General features: G+C 37.4%; 1 protein-coding gene across 2 annotated transcripts in view; it reads right to left on the bottom strand.

The window, feature by feature from the left end:
* WDR35 (WD repeat domain 35) overlaps positions 1-24,688 on the bottom strand; it is a 61,232-nt gene that overhangs the window by 6,512 nt on the left and 30,032 nt on the right. The window contains exons 13-23 of one of the 2 annotated variants that reach the window (XM_049651979.1): positions 20,933-21,002; positions 19,399-19,452; positions 15,378-15,487; positions 14,436-14,646; positions 9,185-9,265; positions 6,581-6,717; positions 5,827-6,030; positions 4,560-4,706; positions 3,807-3,939; positions 1,200-1,310; positions 77-241 (exon numbers count right to left, since the gene is read on the bottom strand). In XM_049651979.1, coding sequence (XP_049507936.1) covers positions 77-241; positions 1,200-1,310; positions 3,807-3,939; positions 4,560-4,706; positions 5,827-6,030; positions 6,581-6,717; positions 9,185-9,265; positions 14,436-14,646; positions 15,378-15,487; positions 19,399-19,452; positions 20,933-21,002 — 1,423 coding nt within the window. The remainder of the gene's footprint in view (positions 1-76; positions 242-1,199; positions 1,311-3,806; positions 3,940-4,559; positions 4,707-5,826; positions 6,031-6,580; positions 6,718-9,184; positions 9,266-14,435; positions 14,647-15,377; positions 15,488-19,398; positions 19,453-20,932; positions 21,003-24,688) is intronic. The other variant, XM_049651980.1, reaches the window with a different exon arrangement.

Here is a 24,688-nt window from a genome sequence, read left to right as displayed (position 1 = left end):
AAAATGTGTTCTTCAGTACATAAGAAAACATTGGTAACTAGAACATAGCAAATACTCACCAAGATTATTGTATTACCTTAAACATCAGTTTAGCAGCATCATAAAAGTAATTGGCTTTCCGATAGAGTTCTATGGCATCAAGAGTTTTATTCTTTTCCAATAAATGAGATGCATACCTCGCTAACAGGGATCCAATTTCTTTCATACTGTGATTTTTAGCCAACTCAACAGCTTTGTTCCACTGAGGGGGAAAAATATGCCATTCAGCTACTGAAGCATTTATAGTCATACATGTCATAAAATTCACACAATAAAGATTTAAGTTTATAGTAATAAATAACACTATATTAAAATTAAAAACCAGTATATATATTTTTTAATACAGTAACTTTAATTAAGAGTCTCATGCTCTACCAACTGAGCCTGCCAGGCAGTTCACAGTAACTTTAATTAAAATCAGAGCAATTATAAGTTCTATAAGTCAAACATGTCAAAATGATTAAATGGCCCAAGACTGTGATTTGCTTAAGAAGGACATCAGAAAAGGAAAGCTTCAAAGTTTATAATTACAATATTATAATTCAATTTTGCACCAGCTAGAAGTGAGGAAAAGCTATACTTGCTTATAGTAGAACAAAATATGCCATTTCGGTTAAGAAAATGTCCTATCAGATTTAACATTTAAAAGTTATTTTTAAAAAGCAAATGGAGCTTTATAAAATACTTCAAGAAAACATTTAAAGGAATATACTGATATTCAACAATTTCCACAATTCTGCACTTTAATTTTAGTTAAATTCCAGCTCCCAAGAATATCAAATATATGTTTTCTCTAAAGAGACAGGAAAATAGACTGCCAAAATAAATACTGATAAGGTAACTCAATTCCTTCCTCTTGCAATGACCATTAACTAGTCCTTCTTTGGAAACAAAACCCTAATAAAATGCAGAAAATTATGAAATTACTTCCAGACAACAAGTTGCCTGACTAAAAAGCACAGGGTTTGTCCCCATATCGACTTAGTTACGAGTGGGTCACCCTTAACGGTAGCACTTCAAGAGGTAAATGCAAACTCCAGTGTTTTCTAGGTCCTCAACAAAGTAAGAAAGCATCTAGCTCCTTTCACAAAATCCACCTCAACCCTACAGTGGCAACAGTCTAAAAGGATGACTAGGGACCTTAATTTTCAGTTCCTTACCTGGTTGAGATGTACACAGGTATCTACTGCTGCCTTTGGCTGATTACATTTCAAAAATGCGGTCACTGCTTGTTCACACATTCCAACCCTCACAAACATTTGTGCTATTTCCTGTGAGGACAGAACAATATTATCAGATCTCACAGACCAAGGAAATCACTTATAGTTTAATTTACAAAACTCCATAGGGACATACGAATATTAAATTTACTGGTGGTTACAGTAATTTTTCGTTGCAACATACACAGGGGCAGAGGCTACAAACCAGAAAGGAGGCTAAGGCATCACTGTCTACGAAACCGGGGCTTCACTGGCTCCGGCTGCAGATCTACTTTTTAACCAGGTCCGGAACATCCTGCACTCTGCTCCTCTAGTAGCTAGGGCACAGAAACGTCAAGCTGGGAAACAAACCCCATACTAGTGTGTGAAAAAAACATTTAAGGCAACTGATGGTATAACAATGGTAATGTTAGAGGCTTAAGGAAAATCTCACACTCACAGAGCTCTCTAATACCTCTCTGAAGAAATGCCCCAGATAGGCCATTCATTAATTCAGGAAGCCAGATCCCAAACAGAGCTCCCTCCAAGGGTGGTGGGAAGGAAGGAGAACCACAACACAAACCCACCATACCCATCTGGCTCACTCTCCATCTTAAGAAAATCAATTTTTTTTTCCTTCTGGATATCTAATTGGCAAGTTTTCCTCTCCCTACCCTTTTTTTTTTTTTTTAATTTTTTAAACATTTATTTATTTTTTGAGAGAGAGAGAAAGAGCACAAGCAGGGTAGGGGTAGAGAGAGAGGGAGACATAGAATCGGAAGCAGGCTCCAGGCTCTGAGCTATCAGCACAGAGCCTGTGATCAGGTCATAATCTCACAATTTGTGGGTTCAAGCCCCATGTCGGGCTCTGTGCTGACAGCTCACAGCCTGAAGCCTGCTTCTGATTCTGTGTCTCCCCCTCTGTTTCTGCCCCTCTTCTGTTTGTGCTGTCTCTCTCTCTCTCTCTCAAAATAAATAAACATTAAAAAAAATAATAAAATATTTTGGGAAAATCATAAAAGTATGTTTTAGATCCAACCATCTTTTTAAAAGTAATGTTTAGGGGCACCTAGGTGGCTCAGTGAGTGTCTAACTTTGGCTCAGGTTATGATCTCATAGTTCATGGGTTTGAGCCCAATATCAGGCTCTCTGCTCTCAGCACAGAGCCTGCTTTGGATCCTCTGTACCTCCCTCCTCTCTGCCCCTCCCCATTCACAGTCTCTCTCTCTCTCTCTCTCTAAAATAAAACTAAGCATTTAATTAATTAATTAAAGTAATGTTTATATTTTTCTGGTTACAAAGTAATAGACTGTAATGGTAAATAAAAATTAGAAAGCACAAAAAATGTAAAGTTACTTACAATCTTACTACCCATAGGAAATCTCTCTCAATAGTCTGATGTCATTTCCTAACATCTGTGTCTTAGGAATCTATATGTATGTGTGAGTTGGTGTATGTATTGTGCTCATACTATATATAGTTCCGTTCTCTGTATTTTTCAATTAAACATTATGTAAATTTTACCGTATTATTAAAAACTCCTTCAAAAACTTGATTTAAAATTTGCAATACTAAAAAAAACATTTGCACTACTAAAAATTTTTAAGCATTTTAATTATTTAATTATTACTATAGCTATAATAACTTAATATTTACTCAGTAATAATACTATTCTGGATATCCTACAGCAATACTCTTTTCTGCATCATCAGACACACCGAACAGATGACATTAATGCAGGACACACTGTCCCGATATCCAAGGTTGTAACTAATTTCAGTTTCTTTCCTACTCAAGAAAACACAGGACTGAGAATAAAGTACATGAAAATGCCATTATAACAGGGATAATGGCTCTAATTCACAAGAGACAAAACTGAATTATCAGAATTCTATCATCTACTAATTAACAAACAAAAATTTTGTGGTAGAACTCACAACCGATAACATGTCCCGACCCTGCAGTTGAGAGATGCTAACTCTACAGGTACTATACAGCTCAATGACTTACATTTTACATAAAACAAATAAAATATAAACTCATTAACGTCATTCAAGAATTAAGAGGCTTAAAAAGGACATTCAAAACAAATTTCCAGAGAACTCTGTTTTTTCTTTTTTAACACTAAATACTTTGTTAACATAACCTAATAAAAGTCAAGCTATCTTTTTAAACCTTTATTACAGCAAATTTCAAACATACATACACACACACTAATCCCCAGACCCAGCTCAGATAATTTTGAAGCAAACCTCTGACAAGAGATTTTAACTGTAAATATTTCATGTGTCAGCTAACTTTTAAAAGCAATTTTATAAAACTGACAATACTATAGGAGATTGTGAACATGTTAAAATAGTGGGAATATGACTAATTTTCCCTCTATTTTCAAGCAGTCTGTAATATTGATATATTGTTTTAACAATTAAAAGTATCATTCCACATTTAAGAAACTATGAGATTATAGATTTTAAATTTTCTTTCTGACAGAAGATATTTCCTGACTATAACACAAAACCTAATAAAAATAACCTAACAAACCTAAAAACTAAAATTTTTAATACCCACTGGAAGCAACTTGTGGTTTTCTGGAAGTGAACTGGCAAGATTCTCCAATCCCTCATAATCTTCCAACATATAATAGCATTCAGCTAAGCGTTCCTGGTTCCGGCCTTGTACATAATATTGTACAGCATTCAACCTATGGGGGAAAAAAAAAGAACAATTTCTAAAACTAATGTGAATCTCCTGATAAACACTCTCATTAAAAATGCTCATTAGAATTACTAGTATTACTCTAGTTACCATCTTCAGTTACAGCATGTCTTTGAAGTGTATAAACTGGGGGGATAAAATCTAAAGACTCTGAAGCACATTTTAGTTGCAACATTCTTTGGCTATTAAGAAAAATTGTTGTAACTGGATATACAGTTGTGCTTCCAAATACGGACATAAATAAGTGTATTGATCAAATGAAAACCTAAGAATAAAAGCCAATGACTTCTGAAAATAATCTACAAGAAAACATAAAATACTTTTCCTTTTTTCAGAAATAAATCATATGTCTTTGAAATGCACACTGTGGTCTTAAACAGTAGAAACCTGCCTGAAACTAAGCACACGTTTGTGAGTTTGGAAACTCTGAAGTTTTATAACACTTATCAAGGATCTCTTGCTCCCCATTGTGAATTTAAATCTGCTTGAATTTAAGAATCCAGGGGGACGGCCTTCAATGTCCCCAGCTTTGTGCCAATGGGAAGTACTCAGGCAGCATATCAAGTGCTACATGAACAGATGAAGAGGTTCACATAGGTCGCCTACCACTTTTGCCGATCAGCGAAGTAGTCTCCGATGGCATTGTGGGCTTGTTCAAGGAGACTGTCATCTGCATCACCAGATCCAGTTTTCAAGAGCTGGAGTACTCTAAACCAATCTCCCAATTTCAGCCGGAGGCCAATAGCAAGATCTCTGTAAACAATAGCATACATTCATTCACCTGACAAATACTTGTGAAGTGCCTACCCCATGCTAGGGTCAATTCCGGGGTACTGAAAATACCCAGCAGTGAACAGACGGACAAGTTACCTCCCCAAACATTTTAGAAATTTGACCAGGAAAGAGGCAATGGGGAGAACTTGAAATCAGGAAAAGGAAATAACTTCCTGCCTTTTATTTTCCTAGCCTTCCAATTTTCCTAGCAAAATAATGATTTAAATAATAATAACTTCTTTTCATCAATTATTGAGACATGATCAGGCTTATTTAAAAATCATACATATACTGGGGCACCTGGGTGGCTCAGTCGGTTAGGCGCCCGACTTCAGCTCAGGTCACGATCTTGTGGTCGTGAGTTCGAGCCCCGTGTCAGGCTCTGTGCTGACCGCTCAGAGCCTGGAGCCTGTTTCAGATTCTGTGTCTCCCTCTCTCTGGCCCTCCCCCCGTTCATGCTCTGTTTCTCTCTGTCTGAAAAATAAATAAACATTAAAAAAAAAAAAAACCCATACATATAAACACATATTTGGTTTTATCTTTCTTTTCAGGGCTTAAGCAGTATTAGGGATCTCCTTGAAGTACAAATAATATTAACAAAATTTAGACATAATGTTTATAGCTGAAATACATACATTATTTTATGCAAATCTAAAATGAACATAAAGAATAAAACTCAATCCTATATACTGTTCATTTTTATTTCATGGTCCTTGACGACAAAAAATTAAATAAAGGTCTAAATCAAAAAAGAAAACCCAAACGTTGAACTGCATAATAAATGATAAAAGCCCCCAGTCTCTGCAGTCTTATGTTTTTTTTTTCTACCAAATAGAAAACCTCCCATGGCCAGCCATTAATATATGTAAAAAAAAAAAAAAAAAAGAAAAAAGAAAAAAAGAAAAAGGAAACTGCCTCCAAACTTCAATACATAAATTAATGTAAGGGCCACGTGGAATATCCAGGTTGTAACTAAACTGAGATTATTTTCTGAAAGAAGTGGTATGACACATTTAGTCTACTGTACATTCCTCATTTGTACAGAAGAAAAGCATGAATGCCAGAAGTACTCCAGAATGCCTGTACCTTCATTACTCACCTTCTGTCCATATCAAGATACATTCTTTCTGCCTCTTCAAACCTGCTGAAGTAGGCAGCAACTTCAGCCTGCTTCATGGACTCACTCTGTAGATTGCCCAGGCGCTTCACGAACTTAATGCCTTGGTAATCTTTACAGCGCACAAACGCTTGCTCTGCCGTGTGCAGATCGAGTTTCTGAAGAGCTGCTTCAGCCAGTAGGCGCCTTTATTAAAACAAGAAACAGAAAAGCTTATTGCCATTACTGATAAACAAGTCTTGAACCCGAATTTAATTATTATACCTGTTGTTTCTAGTTAAACATGGTGGGAAGTGATTACTTTAACATATTTATGTATTTTTTACTTAATATTATGCTTATTTTGAGTACTTCCAAATCTGAATTTAATTTCTGTATTTTAAAAAGAAGAGCAAAGGGGCGCGCCTGGGTGGCTCAGTTACTTAAGCATCACTTCGGCTCAGGTCATGATCTCACGGTTCATGGATTCCATCCCTGCGTTGGGCTCTGTGCTCACAGCTCAGAGCCTGGGGCATGCTTCGGATTCTGTGTCTCCCTCTCTTTCTGCCTCTTCCCCACTCACTCTCTGTTTCTCTCTCAAAAAATAAATAAAAAACAATAAATTTTTTTTTTAAATAAAAAGAACAAGAATGCAAGTCTACCCCCATGAAGGCTACCATGAGAGTGGGAGACAATAGAGCTGAAACTTTAAATGCATACACCAGACATTTTGGGAGGATTTTTTATTTTTAAATACCAAAGTCGGGGGTGTGGATTGTCCTCGATGAATTGAGATGCATCTTCAATTCCAACCTTCTCAATCAATGCTCGACTATCTCGCAAGGACCGGATCTCAAAGTTAATTATATAATCCTTGTTTGGGTGTTCTGGATTCTAAAAGTAAAGATGAAAAGAAATGCAAATACCTGCCGTTAGAGTATGTGTTTCTTTTTTACAGTAAAACACATGCACACACACAAACAACTGTATCATGTTGTAAACCAAAATGGGAAGAAAAGATATTCCAATGTGTGGGTCTTTGAGTTATCTGGAAAACAGCCACATCCACAGGTGAAGTTCCTCCTGAGGTTACTAGGCTGCCCACAGGGAAAAGAGGACAGTGGAAGAAGGGTTGTCTTACAATCATACAGCCTTGTTTCCCTCAGCTTAACTCTCATGTTCCCAGGAGCTACTATTCTCTTCTCGCCCAAAGTGCTGAGAAAAGACATGTGCAGGGGCCTCTACCAGCTCACTCCTTAATCTACTCTCTCCTTGCCGGGGGGAAATGAGACAGTTGTCCCCTGTGCTGTTGGGCAGCAGACAAGCAAATAAAAGAAAGAGCTAGTTTTCATTATCTCTTTCCTTTTGTTAATTTAGCTAGATGACCCCTCCAAAATTTTTTTTTCTGAAGGCCAGTCTTGCAGGAAATAGCTAGCTAATGGCCAAGAAAAGAAAACAGTTACAATGAACTCACCAATATCCTACATATTCCAAGTAAAGAAAAAGTGAAGCCCAGGAGAAAATTAGAGCCCCCCGCCCCCACATACAGAAAACAGCAATGGCTCCCAGAACTAAGCTGCATCTGGCCCTCCCCACCTGCAACTAAACCACTGTACTTAGAAACTGAAAAGTTCTCCCAGAAATCCCTGGCACAAAGTAGAAAGTAGTATGGAAAATGCATGAGGTTTGGATTCAAACAGATCTAAGCTTAGATCCTAATTCCTCAGCCTACTGGCTATGTAACAACTCTTTCTAAAACCTGCTGTACCCCCGTCCTGTGCCCACCCAGGAAGCCAAGGCCATCTTCCCCAAATATAAACCCAATCACATCACTCTCCTGCTTTACTCCCCCAGTGACTCCAGGAGGCAGTCCAAACTCCACAGAAGGCACACAAGGCCTCGTATGACTGGGGCCAACCTCCCCCACGACTGTTCCCCTTCAGTTCCGCCAGTGCTACCAATTACATACACCAGCTTTGAAGCCAGACGGCTTGGAGTGAAATCATTCACGTCTCTGCCTACTGCCAACTGGGTGTCACTGGCAAATGAGTTTCTCTCTCCAAGCCTCAGATTCTTCATCTGAACAAATGAAGATAATAATCAGACTGACTTCCTAGAATTGTGAGGATTAAATGAGATAACACGTATCAAACGTTTAGCACAATGCCAGCCTTGTACTACTCACGTGGTTCACAGTCTCAGAACTGTACCAGCGCTCTCTCCCCACAGACCTCTGACAGACGCACCTGCCCACTGAACTGCGCCAGCCCTGCCCCTTTGCTGGTTGCTGAATTTCTTGTCTACCTCCCCAACCCCTCTACTTGAGGCCAGGAACTTGCCTTACTGACTGCCAATAAACATCTGCTGAGTCAGTGAACAGACAGACTTTTGGTAAATCATTTTACTCACGAAGAGCTTTCTCCACTAAAAATGAGGTCTGTGTATTATCTACCGGGCACAGTTGTAATGACAAATGAAGAGTGACATGCAATGACAAATGACAATTGAACACCTCCTATGAAGGCACTTTAGTGAATGTAAATTTAGTAAATTCTCTTCCTTTTCCTTTCGTATTCCTTCAGCTCTAGTGCTCCAATAAATTTCTCATGGGGGAAAAAAAAAACAGGCTCACAAACAAAGGGCTTTAAAGGGCTACAATTTACATATCAAACCAAAACATGAAACCATGCTACAAATTGCAACTAACTTCAGAAATGTAAAACTCTATTAACCCAATTCCAAAAAATATATGAAGTATACAGAAAAAAGTAAATGCTTTGTATAAAATGAAAGTAAAAATGTTTTTAATATATTCTTAGAGAAAGAAATTCTCAAAAGATAGTCAATGAAGGCCAAAGTAGGGGTTCAAAAAGATAGCTGGAATCAGAACTGGATTATTTTATAAAGCCTGAAAAAAAAATAGGAGGATAGTGGCCCTGCAAACAAAAAGTTACCTGTCTTAGAGCTCAAAAGAACAAAGTAAATTGTCAAATATTTCTTCTCTTTGTTATTAACATAAAAACAATGACAACCACAACTAGCCACCATTTTTTGAGCTCTTGATCCAAACACTGTGGTAAGTGCTTTTCACAGATTACTTTATACAATAACAATCCTGTGAGATAGGAGCCATTATTATCCACATTTTATAGAGGAAAAAATTGAAAAAAATAATTGAGGCTTATAAACAAGAAAGGAAAATGAAGTTCAAAAAAGATGAAGGAACCTGTCTAAAAGCGGTACAAGTGACCAAGGAGGGTCAATCCACATTCCTAACAGGAACACCACACTGCCTGGGCATAAAATAAAACAAATCCCAGTCAAGCCAGCAACAAAGATACAATTGTTTTTTAAGAATTACCTTCAATATCTCATCCAAAAGAACAGATTTAATTTCTAAATCCTCAAAGATACAAATATATCCAGAAGTCTGAATGGGCTCCTTCAAAGATAAAGACAAATGTTATGCTTAATTGTACAAAATTTTCCTTCCTTTAACATATGACTTTGTATTTTATTTTCAACATTTTCAAATCAACAGAAAATTAGACAGAATGTCATTAACATCCATATGTCCATCACCTAAATATTATTAACATTTTGCTAAATATGCTTCAGTCGATTTTTTGGATGAAGTCTTTTAAAGTAAATCAAGTAAAATGTATAGACATCATGACATTTCACCCCTAAATATTTCAGTACATATCTCTAAAAGATAAGGATGTTCTTTAAATGGCCTCATTACTATTATTACACCTCATATAATTAATATTAATTCCCTAATAGCATCTAACATCAGTCCAATTTTTCTCAATCCAAAAATGCCTTATACCACTTGATAATTCTTACTCATGCAATGCAACATTAAATTTAATTCTTAATAAAACCAACAAACACTATAGTCGTATGTAAGTACATATATCAAAGAAATCTTACCCCATACTGCAAAGTCCATCCTCTATAAAATTAGCCAGAGAGCATTCCTGATAGATTTTCTACATAAGATTTAATTTGCCAAGATGTAAATACACAAGTCTGTTACAGGTCTGTCTCTTTTCTTAGTATTACGCAAGCTTATAGAAATAAAGTGTAGCAAATGCATATTATAATGTAAAGTAGCTGCCCTAAATCTCTAGTAGAAAAAGGAGATATAAATATTATATAAATAACAAGAAATAAACTCTCACTATACTTACTACCTCCAAGAGCACTATGAAAAGGATAAGATAATGTCTGGTAATGGAAATAATACCAGAATGTAATTTTTAATGTTTATTTGTTTTTTGAGAGAGAGAAAGACCAAGCTGAGTCAGGGAGGGGCAGAGAGAGAGGGAGACACAGAATCCGAAACAGGCTCCAGGCTCTGAGCTGTCAGCACAGAGCCCGACACGGGACTCCAGCCCATGAACCGCAAGATCATGACATAAGCCAAAGTCGAACGTTCAACTGACTGAGCCACCCAGGCACCCCTGGAATGTGTTTTTAATATGTGTGTGTGTGTGTGTGTGTGTGTGTGTGTGTATGTGTGTGTGTGTATCATGAAATAGAAAGTAAGCAAAATTCAAAGGAAATAATGTATCAAATTTATAACTCTGATACTTAGTTCTTCATGTGATAGAAACTACAGGAAGATACTTAAAAGCATGGAAATTAGAGATAAAAATTGAATCAGATTTTTAAAAATTGAATCATATTTAGTTTTAGTATGTCAAAGTTTAAGAATGGGGCTCTGTGTGCACATTATATGCATTTGAGTCTTAAAGTGACATTTTCTCTTAAAAAGTAAAAATTGTTGGGGCACCTGGGTGGTTCAGTTGGTTAAGCATCCAACTTTAGCTCAGGTCATGATCTCACCATTCATGAGTACAAGCACTACGTCCAGCTCTGTGCTGACAGCTCAGCCTGGACCCTGCTTCAGATTCTGCGTCTCCCTCTCTCTCTGCTGCCTCCCCAGTTCACGCTCTGTCTCTGTCTCTCAAAGATAAGTAAACATAAAAGAAATTTTTTTAAGTAAAAATTGTTGATTATACGAGAAAATTTTACCAAATTTCTTTATTTCCTCAAAAAAAGTTGTATTATGTAAAGGCAAGTATGAGCAATGATCACACAGAAAGAATCAAGGATAAAATTTAATTCAAGAATTAAGTATATAATAACATACTTCTTATAAATTATAGAGGCCTTTCATATATTTTAATTATTTGGATACAATATGTATCCAAATATACCTGTATAAAAATGTTTATCATTAGAAAATTGCTTTATTTTTGACTAGACAAAAAACAAAGCAAGGTAGCCAAAAAATAAAGTCATAAAAGATGATGTGTGGATAAAAAGTTATACCAAAAATAAAGAGAAAGGGAGAAAATAAAGATTGGAAGGAAGGTTAAAAACTAAGAGTTTCCAAAATAATCTATGATTATTGGCACACAAGTAAATATGCAAATATATTTATATTATTCGGATTTTAAAAAGTCAACTTCTACTTGAATTATCTCATCTAATTCTCATTATTTTCCAAAACTCACTAGATATCCATCCATATTTCCATTGAATATGAAGTTTTAGACCAGTGGTCAACAAAAGCAGGATACACTCTCCTACTCAGTACATAAGAAATTTATTTTTATTAAGAAACTATTTTAAACTTCACTAATCTATACTGTATTAAGTACTCTTACCCAGTACATACATCAGAAGGTCTCAGAACATGTACAGTATAACAGGTATCTTGAGCGCTTATCCATTTAATTGCAGCATATTGTGACATACCGAAGTTTGTATATACCTACTTAAGCGGATTCGGGGATTACGGTCTCTAATTTTGAGCTAACTCTCATAAATTGGACAAGCGGTTTAAAAATCTCCCTGGAAAGAATACGTGAATGAAGTGGAATATTGGAATGCAAGCACAAGCAAACAAGACGAGGCGGAACAGTCACCCCCTTTACTCCTGGCACAAACTCTGGGGTTAGCCACATTAGAAAGTGAAAACAATCACATTCGAATCAGATCTGACAGAAAGTCAGCTAAACAATTGAAAATTATCAAGAAGACGATTTGAAACACAAGACTTTACGAAGTTAATAATTCAAGTGTGCACGATGCTCAGACACTAGCTTAATGGCAGTGAGAACTACAGCACCCTGACATTTCAAAATAAAGTTCACTTCAGCCTCTTAAATGTATTTTTTTCCTCATTCTTTCAGAATTTCTATTTTAGGGACATGATTCATAAAGTACTTGTATTAATAATGGTAAGTCACGTATATCATTTCTAAATGAATAATTATGCATAGATGAAGATATGGATTCAAAAATTTGGAAACTTCTTGTTTGGTAAAGAAGTGTATAAAAATGAGCTGAGTGATAAAAATATGAGATATGAAAGGAATATGAATATGAAGTAGTACCAATGAAAGGGAAGATCCAAGAAAAAGACTAGAAAAGCTGAATTGGTACCTTTAGGGGGTCACTGGAGATAAAAATGACCAAGCAGGGAATATCAACATTAAATACTCATTTCCAAATTCTCAGAAAGTGTGCTTTATCAGTGAACTACAACTTCACACACAAATGGCACCCGTTTTTCATCTATAATCTGAAGAAAGGTTTACAACTTAAAGGAAGGTATGAATCTAGAATTCCTAACACTCAAATGGACAAAAATGGATTCAGTATTAACTGTCAAATAACAGCTTATCTCCTGAATAGTAAAAGAATACTATGCCCTAAAGGAGCTCCAGTAAATCCTGTTTTAAAGAGTACGTCCTTACATAATCAGTCAATGAACAGCCAAAGAAATGAACAGCAGAGTAACTAACCAATAACTAACCAAGCAGGGACAACAGCCAGCCAGTGTCCTCATGAATGAACAGAACAGCACAGCATGACTTATAAAGAAATCCAGTCAGTGGTGAGGTTGAAAGAAATCCATCTAGCTTTAAATCCAATAGAAATTGAACTACTTGCCAAGCCTGAAAATGACTCTAAAAAAGGAGGGGAGGGGAAGGCTATTCTGTTAAAACTACTTAAGAAGCACTTTGCACCAGGCCAAGACGTCCCCTGGTGCTAGACTGAGCGTGTGTGCTACACACACATTACAAACAGCCAGGAACAACACTCGCCCAGGCATATGATTTCTGACTTAGTACGCATGGGGACACGGATGGAAAAAGGGCCCTAACATTCAAAAAGTATTCTCCCATCCTCAAGGTTAGCCTGTGGTTACCTGTCAAATTTTTACACTTACTTTGTGGCAAGTGTCAAATTTCCCTTGGAGCCTTGAAAGAAGCCCCTGCTTACAAGTTAAATGCAGCAGCCCTGAATGCCTTTCCTTTAAACCCTACTCAGGGGCTAAAAACTACAAAGATCCTTAAAATTCCTGACAAAGCCTTTGAGAACAATTCACATGAGGTCATTTCCCAGCCCAAAGATCCTGAGTAGCACTAAAATGGGGAAATGTGAAAATAATTTAAGATATTAAAGGGACAGTTTAATAGTTCACCACTAAATAAATCACTCTAGAAGATTTTTGGCAGCTCAGTGGTCCAAGCATGCAATTTCTTTCCAAAAAGGAAACCGCAAACCCATACATCAATTAATGATATCTATCAACTTATTTATTATTATTTACATTTGTTGGGTGCAACAACCATACAGAAAATTCCCAACTGGAAACCATTAATTATTCAAAAATTACATAAAAATTTATCTCAATGATGCTTTGATTAGGCTACCACTCAAATTACATTGAATTTCCTAAACACAAATGCTAACAGTTGGTCCAGAGCGGACTGACAGGGAAGTTCCAAACTTAAAAATTAGCTGATGTGGGGCACCCCAGTGGCTCAGTCGGCTGAGTGTCCGACTCTTGACTTCAGCTCAAGTCATGATCTCACAGTTTGTAGGTTCGAGCCCTGTATCGGGATCTGCGCTGGCAGTGTGGAGCCTGCTTGGGATTCTCTCTCTGCCCCTCCCCTGCTCTCTCTGTCAAAATAAATAAACTTAAAAAAAAAACAATTAGCTGATGTGAGCCACAAGTAGAAAATCAAAATATAACTTTAAAATTAGTGAGCAAGTGGCTTCCTGATACTCCAGAGAGGGCAGATTAATCAGTCCACACTTGCATATTCATAAAATCATCAGAGTGAGAAAGACCAGGATTAGTGGCTGATAGAGGTCATGTGAACATAAATAAGGAAGCACAGATTAAGGTGGACAGGGGGGCAAAGGAGAATAAAAGCCTACACTTTTTTGGTTAGGTTGTTTTAAGCAATTTTGGTAAATATTACTACTGATTTTCTTTTTTTCTTAACTCTGACAAGGAAAAAATAAAGACTATGTATTAGAGACCATGGTTCCGTCTTTTAAAAAGTACAGATAAATGCTTAGGAAGTGCCTTTCAGAGAAAGCAGAGACTTTTTAAAGGATGAGTATTATTCCCACTTATGACCAAATATTTTACAAATCCACAGATATGTTTCTATTTATTTTCAGAAATTTACGCCTCCAACACCAACAAACCTCTTAAGGAAACAAAAGGGAAATAGCCAGGTTTTCACATCTGGCTCATTATTTATGTACTGCTAATGCTCATTTCTTGTGTTTACCTCAGGATCCAAGTTTCTGAAAACATACATTCTTGTCTTCTCCATCATCGCAAACAAATCTGGATTATCCTTGGCCCACTTCATATCCCAGACATCTTTACGCTCCAATTTTAACAACTCGCCAATGACCTGCTGTCCTGTGCTGTCTGTTACCCGAGCGTCCAAGTCGAAGAAAGTTAGAACTCCTGAGATATCTATGATAGCAAGACGACTACAAATATTGAAATTGGAGAAAGGAAACAAGATGGTAAAATGACAAATAGCAATCACGAATATAATTACCTATCACCCTTCTTGTGCAAAATCAGTTCATCCAAATCTGGGAAGAAGGCAGAAATGACTTTAAGGGGCACCTGGGTGGCTCAGTCGGTTAAGCGTCCGACTTCGGCTCAGGTCATGATCTCATGGTTCGTGAGTCCCACGTCGGGCTCTGTGCTGACAGCTCAGAGCCTGGAGCCTGCTTCAAATTCTGTGTGTCTCCCTCTCTCTCTGACCCTCCCCTGCTCATTCTCTGTCTGTCTGTCTCTCTCTCTCAAAAATAAGTAAACATTTTTAAAAAATTAATAAAAAAGAAAAAGAAAAAAGAAATGGCTTTAAAAAAATAACTGGTTTTAAAAATTTCTTAAATTTGATAGAAGACATAGACTACTCTCCATTTTGCTTCCTTGTGAGGAAAAAGTATCCAAAGGAATTAAAGCAACTGGCACGCAAACAATTTAAAGTATTACATTTGAATTTCTATATTTTGCCAATTAGAGAAAAACATCTAAATACCGTATAATAAATAAACATTTAAATATAAATATAGTACAATAAAACCACACTGAACCATAAGACAAGTTTAAAACAAATACACATCTTTGTATTTATTACATAAATCCAACAATCCGAATTGATAACTTCTAAGCCCAGCATCTATATGAAGAGAATTTTCAGACTTACCTAGAATTGCAATTCAAGGATAACTGGTAGGATCGACAGTTAAGGGAATACTTTTGAATCAAACCAACATTAGGAAGACTGTATCTCTGAATGGTGCCAGATTCACGACCCTGTGGAAATTACTTTTGATTACTAAAGCATATTTACAAAATAACATTAAATTACAACTACAGGTCTCTCTATATGTTCATACATTTGTTTCCAAACCAAAGTGAATGTGTCATAACTAATTCCCAATTCTGATACTAAATCACGTTACCGAGTACATATTTATCTCCTAATTTAATTAAACCCCTTTAAAAGTGGTTGAAGGTGATGTAATTTTTTTTCATGCAGCATTCAAGAAAGAAGTCAGAAACTTAGCTGTTCAGTATTACATAACTCCTTATATCCCAAGGAAGAAATAACAAGGGTGACTTACAGTTGTTGTCTAGGTTAATATTTAAGGTACATTAAAAGCTAAAATATAAAGCACTTATTGCATTAAATTTCACCATGAATGAAAAATCAATATAAGATCACCATATGAAACAGTGGTTTCTGAAAGTCCACGTTTTTATCCTATAGCCATCTACCTGATACTAGTTAGTGGCAAATGGAGATGATCAGAAGCAGTGATACAATGAGTATTAGTTTAAATGTGTTAGAATGGCTAAAATTAACTCAGGAAAAAACAGATGTGGTGAGGCTGCAGAGAAAGGGGAACTCTTTTGTGCTGCTGGGGGGAATGCAAACTGGTGCAGCCACTCTGGAAAACAGTATGGAGCTTCCTCAAAAATTTTTTAAAGATTAAAAATAGAGCTACCCTACAACCCACCAATTGCACTACTAGGTATTTATCCAAAGGATACAAAAAGACTGATTTTAAGGGGCACATGCACCCCAATGTTTATAGCAGCGCTATCAACAATAGCCAATTATGGAAAGAGCCCAAATGTCCGTCTACTGATGAATGGATAAAGTAGATGTGTTATAAGACTGACACTTCTGGTCAGAAGGGGCCCACGGCCTGCCAGATGAGGTAGGTCAATAAACTGTTCTATGAATAGTGGAGAAAAAAAAAAAAAAGATGTGGTGTATATATATATACAATGGAATATTACCTGGTGATCAGAAAGACTAAAATCTTGCCATTTGCAACAATGTGGAGGTAACTAGAATGTATAAAGCTAAGCGAAATAAGTCAGTGAGAGAAAGACATTGCATGATTTGATTCATATGTGGAATTCAAGAAACACAACAGATATACATAAGGGTAGGGAAGGAAAATAAGATAAAAACAGAGAGGGAGAAAAACCATAAGAGACTCTTAAATACAAAGAACAAACAGGGTTGATGGAGGAGGTTGGTGGGAGGTAGGCTAAGTAGGTGATGGCCATTAAAGAGGACACTTGTTGGAATGAGCACTGGGTGTTATATGTAAGTGATGAATCACTGGGTTCTACTCCCAAAACCACTATTACAATTATGTTAACTGACCTGGATTTAAATAAATTTTTAAAAAATTTTTTTGATATTTATTTTTGAAAGAGAGAAAGAGAGACAGAGTATGAGTGGGGGAGGGCAGAGGGACAAGGAGACACAGAATCTGAAGCAGGCTCCAGGTTCCGAGCTGTCAGCACAGAGCCCAATGCGAAGCTCAAACCCATGAACAGTGAGATCATGACCTGAGCCGAAGTCAGACACTCAACAGACTAAGCCACCCAAGTTCCCCTAAATAAAATTTTTTTAAAAAAGAATATAAATGAGGCTAGGCAGAAGATTAGAACTGACACACCAAAAGCATATTCCTTAAAAGAGAAAACTGATACACCGGAATTCACAAAAATCAAAATTTTTTCTCTGTGAATGACCTTGTTAGGAGAAGAAAAAAGACAAAGTACAAATTGGAAGAATATTTGCAAATCATGTACCTAACAAAGTGGGCATCTCTCTAGAATATGTAAGGAAGTCTCAAGACATAAAATATTACATTAAAAGCTGATTAAAGATTCCAAAAAAATATGTTTAAAAATAAAACAGTCGGGAATGCAAGCTGGTGCAGCCACTCTGGAAAACAGTATGGAGGTTCCTCAAAAAAACTAAAAACAGAACTACCCTATGACCCAGCAATTGCACTACTAGCCATTTATCCACGGGATACAGGTGTGCTGTTTCAAAGGGACACATGCACCCCCATGTTTATAGCAGCACTATCAACAATAGCCAAATTATGGAAAGAGCCCAAATGTCCATCGATGGATGAATGGATAAAGAAGATGTGGTATATATATACAACGGAGTATTACTTGGCAATCAAAAAGAATGAAATCTTGCCATTTGCAACTATGTGGATGGAACTGGAGGGTATTATGCTAAGTGAAATTAGTCAGAGAAAGACAAAAATCATATGACTTCACTCATATGAGGACTTTAAGAGACAAAACAGATGAACCTAAGGGAAGGGAAACAAAAATAATATAAAAACAGGGAGGGGGACAAAACAGAAGAGACTCATAAATATGGAGAACAAACTAAGGGTCACTGGAGGGGTTGGGGGAGGGGATATGGGCTAAATGGGTAAGGGGCACTAAAGAATCTACTCCTGAAATCATTGTTGCACTATATGCTAACTAATTTGGATGTAAATTTTTAAAAAATAAAAAATAAAATTAAAAAAAAAGAATACTCAAAAACAATAAAAATAAAAAATAAAAGAATAGAAGTTTCAGTGTAACTCTGTGCAAACCTTAATGCTGACAGATCAATAGTTGGTATAACAGACAAGAGCGAACTCTGGTTTCCAAACCCTTCTGTTCCTCTGGCCATGGCAATGGGACAAAGCGGAAGGCTCGGCTCAGGCCATCTTTCCCTCTCCCCTTTTTAATGAGTGGAGCACCACCACTTAGTGGATTCTCAAGAGGGGCCTATCAGAAAGGGTGGAAGGAGGAGGGGGAGAATATTGTTTAGTGTATAAAAGGGAGGTATGGGTTTTGGAAGATTTACCATATTGGGGTAAGAAATAAGATTTTGTTTTTGAAAAAGGGGCCCTTTGGCTTTAAAGGTTTGAAAAAGTAATGATTCTAAAACCTTTTACATTTCAACAGTGAAATTTTAAATGCAGAAGATATTTTCTCCATTAAACTTTCTGGCTGGTATTAAAACCATTCAAGTGTGTATGTTATAGGTAGACTGTCATTTGGGAATTATGTCAATTTTCGTGATTGATATGAGTTACATGTTATTTTATTTTTGCTAATGTCAGAAACACCACTAGCATAACCAAAAACCCCTGCCATTGAGCAAAGACTCTAAAAAGAAAAAAGAGGCTCCATAAGACAAACTGCTTCAAAAATACACCAAATTCACTTGATGAGGAAAAACAATAATACATTCTTAAGATTTTGTCCCCCCAAAAATTATCTAATGGCTAAAGAACATAACTAGAACTGTAAATATACACCACTAAGGCTATGTTTACACAACTGAAATTCAATGACTCCACCACCATTATATTAAAGTAAACATTTAGTTCTAAAATTAGTATTTTCAAATGCCAGAGCTCAAGAAAAGCCACCATTACATTCATTTTATTTGAAAAATTCAGCAAAAATTTGCCCTAGACTTTTTTTTTTTTTTCCCCACTGGTTAGCAAACACACCACCTCTTCATTTTAAGTCTTATAAAAATAGCTGAGCCAAAGCACTTTCTCCAACACCAAATAGTGGGCCACATACAGAAGGAAGCTTTCTAAGACCTACTATTGCTATCCAATCCACTCGACACCTGCCAACCCTTGTGTGGCTCATGCAAGCCGGTGTCAAACTCTCCCCAGTTGGCCACTATTCTACTGCGTTTATTAATAGTTATTTTTGCAAATAATTAACAATTTGTGAGGCAGTCTTTAAAAATTTATTTACTACTTTGGGCTTAGAAAACTTGGTGCCCACAAGATGATATTCAAATCCAAAACATATTACTTTACTCTATTTTTATAATTTAAACAATTATTATTAATAAAATCAGTTTTTTAAGAACTTACCACGATCAGTGTCTTATCAGATGCAGTTATGGCACAAATTGGATCCCGGGTGCCCTAAAATAAATCAATTATTATTCTTTAACAAATATTTATTGAGTGACTAACCTGGTATAAGGTAGTATGCAATTCACTAAGAAGAATACTTCAATATATTTATTAACTTAAACATTCACTTACTGAGCACCTACTATGTGCAAGATGCTGAACTAAGCACCGAAGACACTCGAATAAAATCTTTCCCCTCAGGGATTACTCAAAAGCCTACTGGGGAAGAAAGCGAGCTGAACACCTAATTAATAAAAGTAGCGGTACGCTCAGGATCTAGGAGAGCAACAGAGGAAGGAACATCTCATTTACACAGAAGTACGCAGGGAGATGGACACCTGAGCTCAGTCATAAAAGATGAACAGATGACAGAAGGGCCAGACCGTGCCAGAATGAGGAAGAGGAAACAGCATGGCACAGCAACAAGCTGGACGAGTCTCAAGAGCTTATGCTTAGTGAGAAAAAGCCAATCTCAAAAGGTTACATGCCACATGATTCCATTCATTTAAAGAATTCTCAGAGTGACAAAACCAGAAATGGAAACAGATGAGTGGTTGCCAGTGGAGCAGGGATGGGGTGGAGAACAAGTGTGAAAATGAAGAAATAGCATGAGGCAAGTTCTTTCATGATGGTAAGATTCCATAAAACCACACGCACACATGTACATGTATAAACTAGTGAAAACTGAGTAAGGAATCCGGTGGGAGTCCAGTTAATGGTGTCATTATCAATGTCAATTTCCTGTTTTTGATATTATACTACAGTTATAGAAGATGTCACCATTGGGAAGTGGGGTAAAAATGTTCTAAGCTATCTGTACAACCTCCCATGAGCCTATAATTATTTCAAAAATGTTTTTAGGGGCCTCTGGTGGCTCAAGTCAGTTGAGTGTCCGACTCTTGATTTTAGCTCAGGTCATGATCTCATGGTTATGGGATTGAGCCCAGCATCATGGATTGGAGCTCCACACTCAGCGTGGAGCCTGCTTAAGATTCTCTGTCTCTCTCCCTCTGCCCCTCTCCCCCTCTCATGCTCTCTCTCTCTAAAATTTTAAAAAAGGGGGCGCCTGGGTGGCGCAGTCGGTTAAGCGTCCGACTTCAGCCAGGTCACGATCTCACGGTCCGTGAGTTCGAGCCCCGCGTCGGGCTCTGGGCTGATGGCTCAGAGCCTAGAGCCTGTTTCCGATTCTGTGTCTCCCTCTCTCTCTGTCCCTCCCCCGTTCATGCTCTGTCTCTCTCTGTCCCAAAAATAAATAAACGTTAAAATTTTAAAAAAGAGTAAGAAAAAAAACAAAAATGTTTTTAAAAATCAAAAGAAGGAAAAATCACAGCACACCTAGAAAAAGGTTTTCAGAACAGAAATTTTTTTTAAGAATTACCAGAATATGATGCTATTCACTAAAAACAAATTCTTTTTCAGATCTTAAACTAAAATTACAGTACTTCCAAATCTACAGATATTAACATTTGCTGGCAATAAGATCACTTACTTGAATGGCTTTACTATAGTCAAGCACCCCATCCACTGATCCAGAAGGAGTATCATCCACATGATAAATTCTGGAAAAAAAAAAGACAGAATTTCAAAGATAGTCTAAGTACAGGTTATACCATTTCATAATCTCTAGAATAATTAGGTTGAATGTCACCAATGAATACTGTTATGTAACATAAATGTTCTGATTATTTTAAAGAGTTCTTGACACAACTTGGGGCGCCTGGGTGACTCAGTCAGTTAAGCGTCTGACTTCGGCTCAGGTCATGATCTCACAGTTCGTGAGTTCGAGCCCCGCATAGGGCTCTGTGCTGACAGCTTAGAGCCTGCTCCAGTCTTCAAATTCTATGTCTCCCTCTCTCTCTGCTCCTCCCCGTCTCATCCTGTCTCTCTCTCCTTCAAAAATAAATAAAAACATTAAAAAAAAAATTTTTTTTTAAAAAGAGTTCTTGACACAACTCAATCATATAAAGGTAGAAACTACCTACCAGGTGTTTCCTAGTTATGCAAGTAATATGTTCCTGAAAGCTAGGTCGAAAATATCTTTGAACATTGAATCACATATTTTCAATGAATTTCATTAAGACCCAACAGCTATTTTACCTTATTCTCCAAATGAATGTCAGGAATAACTTCTGATACACTAAGTAAGTTTCTCTGTTGTTTCTCCGTAATTTCCTGTCTAATAATGTGCTCAATAAAGGTGAAGCCTAGGGGCGTCTGGGTGGTTCAGTCAGTTAAGTGTCTGACTTCGGCTCAGGAGGTCATGACCTCACAATGCCGTGGGTTCAAGCTCCGCATCAGGCTCTGAGCTATCAGCACAGAGCCTGGAGCCTGCTTCGGATTCTGTCTCTGTCTCTCTGCCCTTCCCCTGCTTGCTCTGTCTCTGTCTCTGTCTCTCAAAAATAAATAAATGTTAAAAAAAAATTAGGGCTGCCTGGGTGGCTTAGCTGGCTGAGTGTCCAACTTAGGCTCAGGTCATGATCTCGCATTCGTGGGTTCAAGCCCCCATCGGGCTCTGTGCTAACAGCTCAGAGCTTGGAGTCTGCTTCGGATTATAGGTCTCCCTCTCTGTCTGCCCCTCCCCTGCTCGTGCTCTCTCTCTCCATCTCTCAAAAAATAAAATAAAACATTAAAAAAATTAATAAAATTTTTTAAAAATACATAAAGGTAAAGCCTAAATGTATTTGGGAAACTCTAATTAATGGAATTTTTGTTCTGAACTAAAGAATTGTTCCCTATGTTCCCTGTGCGATGATGATGACTACTTTTAGACTCTGCCCATCTCTCTGATACCTTCATTATAATACTATTCACACCATAGTATCTCCACTAGTTTACCTCTCTCTCTAGTTGGTGGGTTTCCCGGAACCAAAGGCTGTATCTCTAGTGCCTAGCACAGTGCCATATACTGCCAGGTGCTCTATGTCTGCTGGAAAAATATTAAAACAAGTGGAGGTGAATAGGGAAGATACAACATAGAGTAGCTATGAGGCCCTGGGCAAGTCACTTAACTTCTCTGATCCTCAATTTCTCCATGTGGAAATAAGGGCAACCTTTTGCAGGGTTTTTTTAAGAGGCATAAATAAAATGATGTTTGTAAAGTACATATGCACAAAGCCTGATCATCAATAAATCATAAATGTAATATAATCATAAGAAAATCAAGCCATTTTCTATCTCAAAAATATCATGAGATTTTATCATTGTTAAACTGAAATCATAATTGTACTTTGATCAATAAGGAGATTAAATGTTAAATTTAACAGAAATGTATTAAAGACAGAAAGAAAATATATTTTAAAAAGAAATAATTTAGAGGTGCTGTGCTTCTGTATTTTACTACATTTCTATTAAGTATATCCAGCCACTATTTCTACTAGTTATCACAAAATAAAAGTCAACGGTTAGAATAGGAGGGCTCTCAAGAGATCACGTGACCCCCTTCCCCCTCTTAAAACAAGTAGGGTACTACAAGAAAGGCCAATCTGAGTGAAGTGCTTCAGAGCCAGATCAACCTGGCTTTATGTCCCATCTCTACTTATCAGCTAGTGACCTTTGGCAAATAATTTAAGCTCACGCGTCTTAGTCTCTTCTCTGTGAAACAGGATTAATGAGAGTACTCACTAGGCTTACTGGAGTATCTGGCAGGTAAGAAGTATTCAGTGTTGGCTGTTATCACTATCATCAAAGATATTTTACAGATGAGGAAAGTGAGGTCCAGAGAGAACCTGCCCAGTCATATCCCACATAGAAATACAAGGAAATGCTGCCATCTTAAAGCCAGAATATCTTCAGCTGGCTCCCAGGACACTCACTCTATGGAGAGGCTAGACTTTTCTGTCCCAACTTTGTCCTTAGATCTACCTTCTCCCTGCAGATGGCAGTTCTCTTATTATTGCTACCACTGCCACATGCTGTCCTGCAAAAGACCAAAGATTCTTCCTATCTAGACTTTCAGAACTACTGAGACGATACAGTATTTTTCAATTTTTTTTAATTTGTTTTGCTTCCACATGAATTCATGCATCCAGAATATTTTTACTAGGGACATTTCTCCTATCTTAGTACCTGAGTGAATCTTAAAGGAAAGGGAAGATTGCATTAAGACAACAAGCATGTGTGAGGGAAGATGATCTGAAAAAGCAACCCAGGGTTTCTGACATAACCCCCAGTGCCCACTCCCAACAGAGGTCTAAGCCCTGATTAAGAATTATTAGGTTAAAGCACTCAACAAAATGCTTTATTTAAAGGTTTAGGGTGGGGCGTCTGGGTGGCTCAGTCAGTTAAGCTTCTGACTTTGGCTCAGGTTGTGATCTCAAGGGTCATGGTTCCAGCTTGTGTAGGGCTCTGTGTTGGCAGTGCATAGCCTGCTTGGGATTCTCTCTCTCTCCCTCTCCCTCTCTGCCTCTCCCCTGCTCGCACTCTCTCTCTCAAAATAAATAAACTTTAAAATACATACATACATACATACATACAGGCAGGCAGGCTTAGGGTAACAACAACAGAGGCTTAGGGTACCAACAGAGATAATATAACTTACAAAATAATATAACTTACAAAAACTCAGTAAACACATCTACACCTTGAAACTTATCACAGGAATCCCCCCATCCTAGTCCTAACTTCTCTATGTAGTAGAGCCCTCTCTATCACTTAACCCAACTCCCTGGAATCCAGGGCAAGAAAAAGAAGCCCAAGTAACCAGTTCACCCTACCTGAAGACCTCCTTATCTGTGTCTAAGAACCTGCCTATCCTATGGTGGCTGATACTAGGATCACCCCCACTCTCCCAGAACAACCTGTGCCACTAACCCATAAGAATGAAGCTTTGGTCAGACATTCAGTTGAATAATCATATTTCAAGTATAGCATAATAACCCTAACATGGTGAGAGTAGGTGCGGGAGAATAGCTATTTCCTTATAAAAACACAGGCTTCTGGGGCGGCTGGGTGGCTCAGTCAGTTGGGCGGCCGACTTCGGCTCAGGTCATGATCTCGCAGTCTGTGAGTTCGAGCCCCGCGTCGGGCTCTGTGCTGACAGCTCAGAGCCTGGAGCCTGTTTCAGATTCTGTGTCTCCCTCTCTCTCTGACTCTTCCCCATTCATACTCTGTCTCTCTCTGTCTCAAAAATAAATAAAACGTTAAAAAAAAAAATTATAAAAAAAAAAACAAAAAAACCCACAGACGTCCAGTTTTAATCTCTAAGGGCTTTCTTTTATTATACCACACCCCTTCTTATTTATTTTGA

Source organism: Panthera uncia (genome assembly GCF_023721935.1).
Source record: "Panthera uncia isolate 11264 chromosome A3 unlocalized genomic scaffold, Puncia_PCG_1.0 HiC_scaffold_12, whole genome shotgun sequence".
Taxonomy (NCBI): Eukaryota; Metazoa; Chordata; class Mammalia; order Carnivora; family Felidae; genus Panthera; species Panthera uncia.
This window is presented reverse-complemented; position numbering and strand designations above follow the sequence as displayed.